At 36.9% G+C, this 10,392-nt stretch overlaps 1 protein-coding gene across 1 annotated transcript; it reads right to left on the bottom strand.

Annotated features, from left to right (window-relative positions):
• Positions 1-4,206: 4,206 nt before the first annotated feature.
• Positions 4,207-6,218, bottom strand: LOC149008910 (gibberellin 20 oxidase 1-B-like). The gene is made up of 3 exons (XM_089163097.1): positions 5,677-6,218; positions 5,266-5,587; positions 4,207-4,865 (listed from the first exon to the last, which is right to left on the bottom strand). Exons 1-3 carry the CDS (start codon positions 6,213-6,215, stop codon positions 4,599-4,601), a joined length of 1,128 nt encoding a protein of 375 aa, XP_089019223.1. The 5' UTR covers positions 6,216-6,218; the 3' UTR covers positions 4,207-4,598.
• Positions 6,219-10,392: the final 4,174 nt, after the last annotated feature.

Genomic DNA, 10,392 nt, shown 5'->3' with positions numbered 1-10,392 from the left:
CCCTATAGATTCAAATTTGAGATCAATTTTTCCAAGCCATCATAACTTGTCAAATTCAGTCTTCTATATCAGCATCAACAACTTCAATTTAGCAATCAATGTGTTTGGAATATTTACGCATTAGCATACATGATAGTATCTTCTTTTCGGTTCTTTCAGATAATGCAGGTGTTACGTCTATCTTCCTTCTTCTTCTTTCTTTCTTTCTTTCTTTCTTCTTCTTCTTTTTCTTTTTTTTTTTTTTATTTTTTTTTTTTTTTTTTTTTATAATTTTATTGGGGGAAGGGGGGGGGGGGTAAACAGGTATTGCATCTATCAATGTCCATAGAACTGTGATTTTTCCAGAGGGCAAGAGTTTGCTTAAGGGTTATTTCTATAATGAAGTTTATCTATCGAAGGAATTTATGTTGCTAGAGGTGATTTCAGGATAGTACAGATTCACTATGAGCAATAAGTAGTCACCTTTACTGTTTTTAATGTTTCAATATTTACGTATAATGTCCATCTATAGTCATGATAGAAGACCCTCAAATGGTATCAGAAGTTTTTCTCATCAAATGTTATGAAGCATGAAACATACCTAGCATCTCAAGAGCATTACCTTTTGGCATCTGACCCACCACAGAAGCCATCACCTATGTCTCAATTGTTGGTGTCGTGTCTATCAATTTCCTACAAATGTAGTTGCTCACCCAAGCTGCTCCCTACCCAATTTCAGATGTGAGTTGATTTTGCCCCCATTGATATCTTTATTGTCCATCAAGTGAGTTGTGAAGAACAGGAAAACTACCCCTCATGAGTCAGTGACAAGGCAGAGTTTCCCTTTCCAGATTTTTCGGGGTTCAATTATTTGACACCACCCGCATCACATCTGGAGTCAGTTTGCCAAAGCTTCTTTTATCTTTTGCAAGGCATTTGTTAGCTAGAATCGAGGTAATGGTTCCAAAACTTTTTAAAGTTGAATGTCTCATTAGAGAACAAAATGCCACTAAACCTCCTTGGATATTATTATCAAGTCAACAAAGACACCCTTAAATAAGAGTTAGTTTGTATTTTAGGAAAAAAAATGCATCTCAGCCAAAGTTCTTGGTGGAAGTTAATGGGTTTGTCCCCTAGTTTAGATCATGTTTATATTTGAGCCAAGTGTCATATGGAAAGTGAAGTCATATGGAAAATGAATGAAAATGTTTCTTCTCAGTGGAAGAATCAGAGTGTATTGTGTTTGTTTCTGACTAGTGCCATGTCTGTGTGGTCTTCTGGGGTGACCTGTACAGCAGATAAGGCACAGTATCAAATGGGTTAGTCATAAAACACTTTGAAAGACAGACAGAACCATCACATTCTTTACTGTCACGCATCAATGGAGTATCTTAATCAGAAAATCTGGCTGTTTTGTCAATTTTGGTTTTGGATTTCATTGGTGGATTATCTACAACATTGAAGCTACAGTACCCTAATTAGGTGATCTATGCTTTTCCCTTCCTTTTTTGGTACGAACAATGTCAATCCTTAGCTCCTCATAGTAGTGGTGGATCTGGGTGGATCTGGGCTGGGCCTACAAGTTGGGCCAGCTTGGGCATACTTCCGTGAGGTCAAAAAAAAAATATTTTTTTTGGTGGAAGGTGAATTTATTCAAAAGAACTAAAGGAGGGAAAAACAACGCTTGACTCGAGAGCAAGCACATCTTGCAGCCAGGGGGAGTTCACAGGCTAGAAACACCTGGAACCAAGTGAAATGCCACACAAGGCCAAACAATCCGCAACTATATCGGAAGAGTGCGGAATAAAGGAGAACAGGACATAGGCTGAAGAAGCAAATTCCAAGATGTCATCCACCACTAGAGCAACAACTTCCTCGTTAAGAGCTTGAACAGCAACAATACTATTTGATTCGACAATGATTCTGTGGAAGCCAGCATCTAAAGCACATCGGATACTAGCTTTAATTGCTTCAAGTTCACCAATTAAGCATGAGCTCATAAGAATTTCATCCGAGAACACAAATATAATGTATTCGTTGCTGCTTCTACCAATAATGTCAATGCCACCACAAGATGCAGAATCTGGAAATGCAGCATCAGAGTTAATTTTAAGCCATCCCACATCAGGTGGAAACCACTCCCTAGTAGGGGGATATCCGGAAAAGATGAAGGGCTCCAAACTGAGGAATATTCTGAGCAAGCAGTATAGGCTTTAGATATCACCTCCTGAGGAGCAGTGTCAAGTCCATTAAATATGAACTTGTTACAGGCTAGCCAAAGAGACTAAAGGAGGAATGAGGCTCGACTGAAGAGTTCAAAGGCTAGCCTTTTATCCTTCCTTTTGAGAATACACCAAGCTGTGAGCCATTCTACTAAGTAAGATTCCGATGTAGGATGAATCATTGGCGAAAGGTGAGACCCGAACCAAATCGCCTTAGCATAAGGGCATTCAAAGAATAAATGGTCCATTGATTCAGGAGCATTACCACAGCGTGGACAAGTTGTGTAAATAGTGCCTACGTCAGGTCACAAATTACTCATAGGTAAGGGTGCCAATCGGTACGGTTCAGTAATTCAGTATGGTATCAATTTTAAATTTCGAGAATCAAAATTGTATTGTACCGAATTTACATTGTATAGTATAGTTTCTGTATTTGCAAAAACGATTCCTTACAATTTTGGTATTAAATAGGTACGGGATACAATATCTAGTGCAATATAATTTTGGTACGAACGAACCAGGCCACTTGTGTTATTAGTTCATTAAGATTCTAATGAAATTGCGATCAAACAATCGATAGAATTTGCTATTAACAGAGACAAAGCAAGTTAATCTAAGAAAATATGAGTGAAGGACAAAACGAAAGAATGAAACAGAGAATTAGGGATAGGGTAAAGGTAAAGTGTTTTAATTGTAAAATTACATTTATATCCCTTAATTTGGTACAATTTCGGTATATATCGACGGTATGAATACCTAAAACTGGTACCGTACCGTACCGGATTTCAAAATTTGGTTTCTGTACATATTGTACCGAATTTTGAATGGTGCGATTTTAAACTGCGCTGTTCGGTACGGTTAAACGGTTTCAATATGCAATTGACACGTTATTCATAGGTACCATGGACCTTTCACATCTCTACTGTGCTGGAGAAAAGAAAAAACAATACGAGTTCTTAAAGTCTTGACAGCAAAAATGTCCTTTAACGAAAAATTTAAAATCTCTTGCCTTTCCTTGTTCGGTTTTCATTGAAAATGTATTTTCATGTACGGTTTAGATTTGAAAATTGCTTGGTCTTTTAGTGTCTCTTGGAAAGAAATTAAGAAAGGTTTCCTACTTTCCTTGACTCTTTTCATGTTGTCCAAAGATTTCATGGACGGCTATGTCCCCTTATCACATGGAAAAGACATCAATGCCTATATTTGCCTTCTCACAAGCAAGAATGGTGCAAGAAAAATGTCTTCTATTTTCCTTTTACATCTTTGGATGCAGTGTAACTCATGTTGAATGGTTGAGCTCTTCTACCTTCAATTTTTGGTATTTCACTTCTTATTTATTTCCATTCGAAGAAAAAAAAATTATGTATGATAGTGGTCAGTGTTGATTATATGATTGGGATACATAGTTAGTTGTGTATCGACATATATAAAGATGCATAAACATACACGGGTAATTGGATTACTTTGATAAGCTTTAAATTCTTCGACATATCCATACGTTCTTGCTCGTAATTAATCATTAATTGTTTGAATATACTACGTAATCTATGATGTAACACAAAAGGATGTCGGTTGTGCTTGCAAGTTTGACTTGTATAAAATGAATATTATAAATTACAAAAAAAGATAGCTACCTAGTCACATGTGACTGATAATCGTACCCAGACATAAAGGGCCAAATGAATTGATTAATACCGTATGTCTACAAAAGTTTTTGTGTTTTTATGAAAACACAACAAGCATTCCTTGTAATGAGAAAAATCACTTATCTCATTTGATCCGACATAATTATTTTTTCATGAGTTAATATTCTAAAATGATATATATATATATATTTTTTTTAATCATTAAGGAGTGGCAGTACAGATAAGAAACGACAAGAACAGCAATATGCCATTAGCCACACAAATTTTTTTTTTTAATTTTGTTAATCTCCCTTCATGTTCCCACCATACAAAAGGTAACTAAGAAAACATTTATCTTTTAAAGGACCCAATAATTTGTTTGCTGTGCTAAGATTTCTTCAGTATATATGAGTTGTTAACTTGCTGTTCATTTTTCACCCAAAAAAAAAACTGGCTGTTCATTCATGTATAGTGCCTGCAGGAGACAAGAAAAGAACACAAAACTGAAATTGAGGATCTGCGTTCCCATAGTGCATGCAAGCCATGCACACGCCTACATGAAAACTTCGCATCATGAACATTACACGACATTTAGTATTAAAACTCACACTAGCTAGCTACAAGATAAAGTCTGAATGACACCTCGAGACTAGAACTAAATGACATCGGCCCACTTGAGCATATGTACACAATAATCCATGGAAGAGAGAGAGAGAGATGTGGAGATGAGAAGGATCCAAAGAAGGCTCAGATGGAGGTACTTGTACGTTAATTAGGATTGTTTGGAAGATAGGAACCACTGGGTGAAGCTCTGGAGTGTTGCAACATCAGCCCTGTAGTGATTTTGAGTGAATTCTAGCAAATTTTGCCATGTGAAATCTGGGTACTTTCTTGGCCCTTCTTTCCCCATGAGATCCTCTGGGGGTCTCACCACTTTGTCTTCTTTTGGACTTAGGAAGAAAGCCAGCGATCTTCTCTCTTTGTATCTATTCACCACTGCTCTGTGTAAACAACTCTTGTATCTCCCATTTGATAATGCCTGCATGCATGTCAAACAAACACACACACACATTATATAAAAGCTGAAAAAAAATCTGACAGAAGAAGACATTCAATGAATGTAACCCATTACCTATTTTGTACCCTTCTCCCTCTAAACTCAGGTATCTATACCCAGCCAGGATATATGGTTCCTGCTACTTCTGGTACTCATTCTAGTATTCATATATACCTACTTATAAATTATCTCTGGTAGTTTGTCTTTGAGCACACCATAGTACTACCACTAAGAATTACAAGGGAAGAGAACCCAGAAAATTTCTAGGGTTTAGGAGCACATAGTGTGGTTATTTGTATTCTATGTCCTAACAAGAACTGTTCAATGCAGCATAGCCATGTATATGAGAAGAACAAATTTATGATTATGAAAGACCACCTACCATAAAGGTATCACCAATGTTGATGACAAAAGCATCACTGCGTGGTCTCACAGATTTCCATTTGTTATGAGCATATACTTCAAGGCCTCCAACTTCATCTTGATGAAGTATGGTTAGAGAGGTAGGATCACAGTGAGGGCCAGTGCCAAGTGTTCGACCAGGTTCTTGACAGGGTGGGTAGTAGTTGCATCTCATTACAGAGCTACTATCTTGGAAGAATTCCCTGTAATGCAAACGACCTATTCCCAAGCTAATGGCCAAGAGCTCCATAATAACCAGAGAGAGCTCCTTCATTGCTTCACAGTATCTTTGATACACCAACCTATAAATGATATATCAATGGGTGTTAGCGTAGCTCAAAGCAGTGCATATACTGACAATCTGTAAAGTTAGGTTTCTGCTGCTACTTACCCTGTTTGTTTACAATCTTCCCCCAAGATAGATTTGAAGTAGTTCACCACCATAGGCTGACAGGCATTATTCTCATGATACCCAAAAGAGAGTGTCTCCTTCCAAGGCAACTTGGATGAGAACCTGTCAGCATGGGCACCTGAGTAACCCCACATACTACCAGGCAATCTCTGAGCTTTGAGCTTCTTGCTAATGGGTAGACTGAAGAATGCATTCAAATGATCATGAGCAGCACGAATGAGATTGGAATCAATACCATGGTTGATTACCTGGAAAAAACCATGATTCACACAAGCATCCCTAATGAGCTCAGCAGCTTGCTTTGTTTTAACCTGGTCACCCAAGAAAAAGCCTTGGAGATCTATTAAGGGCTCTCTGAGCTCTTCCTGCGCATAACCCAAGTCTCCATGAGGCCAATGGAACTCTGTTGGTATTTTTGATTGTTTTCTTAGAAAAGATGCATCAAAACTTACATTGTCCCTTTGTTCCTTGAGCTCTAACTGAGGGCTCAAGATAAGGGTAGAGGAACTTGAATCCATTAGGAGGGAAGCAATTGAAAAGAGCTGAGGATGAAGGCCATCCCTTTATAGGATTCACAAGAAGACAAACAATGTTAATTAAAAATGGAAATTATTTATAATTTAAAAACTGAGTGTTAAATAAGAATGGAAGGAATGATAAAATATCGACCAAGGACCCATTCGTGAGGTTGGAGTGAGAATTGGAATCTGATTCATCAGCCAACAAGGAGGACTAGTGAACCCCTAAGACCCATTGGTCACTTTCTTATAAACAAAATAACAAATAAGTTTTATGCAGCAGCTCTATCTCCACTTGTCTTTCTCTCAGAATTGAGAAATGGATTGCTTGTTCCCTATGTCCCCAGTAAAATGGTTTTACTTCATCTTCAAAACAAGCTTCTGAATTCAAGTGAAATGTTTTATCTTTTCTTTGTCATTTTCGTTGTTAGCTAGCAGCAAGGAATCTGATCCCTCTCAAAAATTTTAAACCCATAATTGGTTCGATCAAAGAACACTAAGAATGGCCTAAAATAGAAGAATTCAGGGAAATCTTGGTATGTATCAATATGAATGGAATCTCTGATCACATTGTGAGATCAGATGAATATATATATATATATATATATATATATATATATTGTGTGTGTGTGTGTGTGTGTGTGAATAAAATGACCATACACAGTATATCAAAAAGTGTGACTACATACTGATTATATACAATAGATATGATCAACTCCCTAATAGTATGAATACTTCAATTTGAAATTGCCGATATCAGATTCCATCCTTGCTGATTCCGATACAGATTGTTCACTTTGCAATAGGATTCACTAATTTTTAAATCTTACTTTCTGTAGCTCCCATAGATCACAGAAAAAAAAAACAAACAAAAAAACAAAATAACTCTCTGTGGTCTGAAGTTACTTGAACCTCACAGAAAATAAACAAACAAACATACAAACCAACGGAAGAAAAAAAAAGGGTAAAATATAAATAAGAGATAACAAGACAGATATTGGTTATGGCAGCATCGAAGCATCACAAAATCTGATAAAAACATCAGTTACCAAGTTCCAACATCATTTGTCTTCAATAGAGATCAGTAGTTCCTTTGCATTAACTAACATTTCTCTATTACAACAAGAAATTAAGTACAACAAACCAAAATTCATTATTTATGATCAAGAATGAAAGACCCAAGCCTATTATTTAGACAAAGACGATACAAATTAAATAAATTTGAAAAATTACCTTGACCTCCTCAACTAGATAATTGACTCTACCAACCTATTTAAATTAATATATAAGTAATTAGTACTCAAGGAAGTAAAATAATCTCCTAAAGTTACCTTGCTTGAAACATTTTGAAATGGGTCTTAAATAATCAATTGATCCCATCTTTTTTTCTGGGTACAATCTGAAACTTTCTAGTAGACATTCAAAGGGTCTTCTACACATGGGAGAACAGTAAAACATGAATTGGCAAAAAATTTAAGAAGAGATGGAAAAAAACTTTAGTTTGTTTCTTCTACTAAGGGATAGTACTATTGTCTAAAAATGGATACAAACTTCTAAAATTTGGCTTAGCGATTGTCTGATTCTATGATGTCACTATGCTTGTCTGTTTGAACCATAGTGATAGCTGAGAAAGTGATGACACATGATCCCTCAAAAACCCATTCTTTGGATTCTCCATGACAACAAATAATATAGATTTGTTATTGGGATTGCTTGTTGTATTGAAATCAGAACCCTACCCATGCCCTAATTGCTTAGATGATAATGAGTAGCATAACTGAAAGTGGAATCCAAGATTGAATACATATGGTCAAGCTCCAACTTTAACCAGCACTAGAGAAGTGGCCTATCTAGCCCCTTCATTAATTCATTAGATCAACTGAGACAATCAGGGAAACCTTTAATTTCTTTTGCTTCCATCACAATAGTTCCTGAACTGAGTTCTGCACTACTGCATGCAATGGATGTGTTGTGTTTCAACAAACATGGCCTCTAGTTCCTACTTCCCCACTGATGGTTGTCACCACTTTGTAGACTGCTTTCTATATGAAGTAATTACTTATTGTAAGAGTCTCCTGCCATTGGAAGTTCATTTGAACTCAAGAACCTATTAATTGTAATCTGTTTGCTGAATTCTGTAGTGGGATATATGATTTTAAGTTGGGTCTTTTCACTCTATATTTTTGGCTTTAGGAGATAAGAGTCGATCACAAACTTCCAGACAGAAAAACAGAAGAAGATGTGTTTATGAATGGGACCATTTGCCCAGAATCCCCAAGAAGATATGGGGGACTATAAAAAAGTAATGAATGTCTATATGCGACACGGATATCTCCATTTCTTCTTTCAGTCTTAACTTTCTGAACTGCCTTTGTCTCCCAAACCAAAAGAGACAAACATTCACGTGCCATTGGTCTTGGTATTCCTTCTTTCCTTGTCAAAAGACAGTTGAGTATCTTTGAAGGGTTTCTCCTCATCTCTCTCTCTCTCTCTGTATTTTCAAATATCTAATATGATGAAGATGACCTACACACCCAGATACCCACAAAATGAAGCAAGTGGTGTACACATGCAGCCCACGTGTCACGTGATGAATGGTGGGGGGGGCCAACAGGGTTGGCAGCACATTATGGGTCCTAGTGGGTTGGGGGGCCCTATATATATACGGCTCCAGAGCCAATAACAGATAAATTGATGCACCAGGTCAAGTGAATGATGCTAATTGTACCTGGTGGGGACTGGGGACAAATGCACATATATGTTGTGTGGAAACGGCAAAACAAGAGCTAGGGAGGGATAGGACCCACTGAAGCTTAAAAGGGTCCAAAGAGATGTTGTGACCTGATGCAACTTTTGGAGGATCTCATGGACTTAGTAGATACTCAGGTCTAGGGTTTTCGATCCCCCTTTAGCTGGCATATGGCTGGTTATAAACACCATTGATAACCTAACTATTAAATGGGTCAAGTCCGAAATGGTCAACACTTCCCAATGGAGAGGTTAGAGTTCGATCCGTCTTGATAGTAGATGCACATAGTGACAGCTCTTAGGTAGAGATCGTACGTCTAAGGAGGTCATGAGTTTGAACCTACTTCCCAACCACAACTTCCCCCCTTCCTCGGGCCTATGAGCCCCAAATTGTTACGACTTGTTTGATGAGGACCCACAAAAAAATGTATACGCAATAAAATAATAGTCCCCCACCCCATATTCTCAATAAATTAATATACAGCTCCCTTTGAAAAACAGACACTATTAAACGGGTTGGGCTTATAACTGGGCTGATTTAGGGCTGGGCTGAGATTAGTTGGGTGTGAATAGGTTGGGCTCGGTCATGCATGTGAGCAGTCTCTGCATGGGTCGAGCCGAGCCGGACTTGGATAACGGATTTGACATCTTGATATGGGCCTGGGTTTTGTGGCTGAGCCTAGTTGAATACCTATTTTTTCACGTGGAGTTAAGGCCAAGGAAACAAAGATGGTTGAGTAGGAATCTCGCCAAAGGCTTAATAAGTCAAGCTAGAAGACTTGTTGTCTGGTTTTCCTTAGTCACTAAGCCATAATAAGTTGTGACTTCACGTGAACAAGTCTATTCTTTCATGTCAGGTCTCCTAAATTATATGTTCTAAAGGGCCTTTCCTCTCTCCCTCTTCTATCAATATCTATGTGATGATTTGATTCCATTATCTACTTTAATTAATTGCCTAGAAGTAACTAACTTGATCTTTTGATTTTTTTAGCAACTTTTCTTAAATAACACAATAATGTAAGTATGTTTAAAGATAATTGATTTAAAGCATAGATACTTCAAAACTATGCCAATTTGCCAGTCATTCTCTTTGCCATGAAATTGTTAATTAGTTAGTCAAAAACTCAAAATGACAAATATACTCTTAATTGTGTTATTTTATGTTTTATAGAAGAAAAAAAAAATTAGTATTCTATTTTACTAGGGCAACAAAAATTAATGACAATAAAAGAATTATGAAATTGTCTAACAATGATTTATCGGAATTTAATAATACATTGCCAATTTGGCATACTTTTGCAATGTGTATGGTTTTGCCAATTATTTTGCGGTGTTGCTAAAATTTTTCTAATTGTAATTAAATAATATATTCAACTTTGACTCAATTAACAAATATCAACGTTCTAAAATATATATGGTGTAAAGTCAA

This window comes from Hakea prostrata, chromosome 7 (assembly GCF_041222555.1).
Source record: "Hakea prostrata isolate BN-2017 chromosome 7, UWA_Hpros_2, whole genome shotgun sequence".
NCBI classification, from domain to species: Eukaryota; Viridiplantae; Streptophyta; class Magnoliopsida; order Proteales; family Proteaceae; genus Hakea; species Hakea prostrata.
Note: the sequence above shows the minus strand (reverse complement) of the source record. Positions and strands in the feature narration are given on the sequence as shown.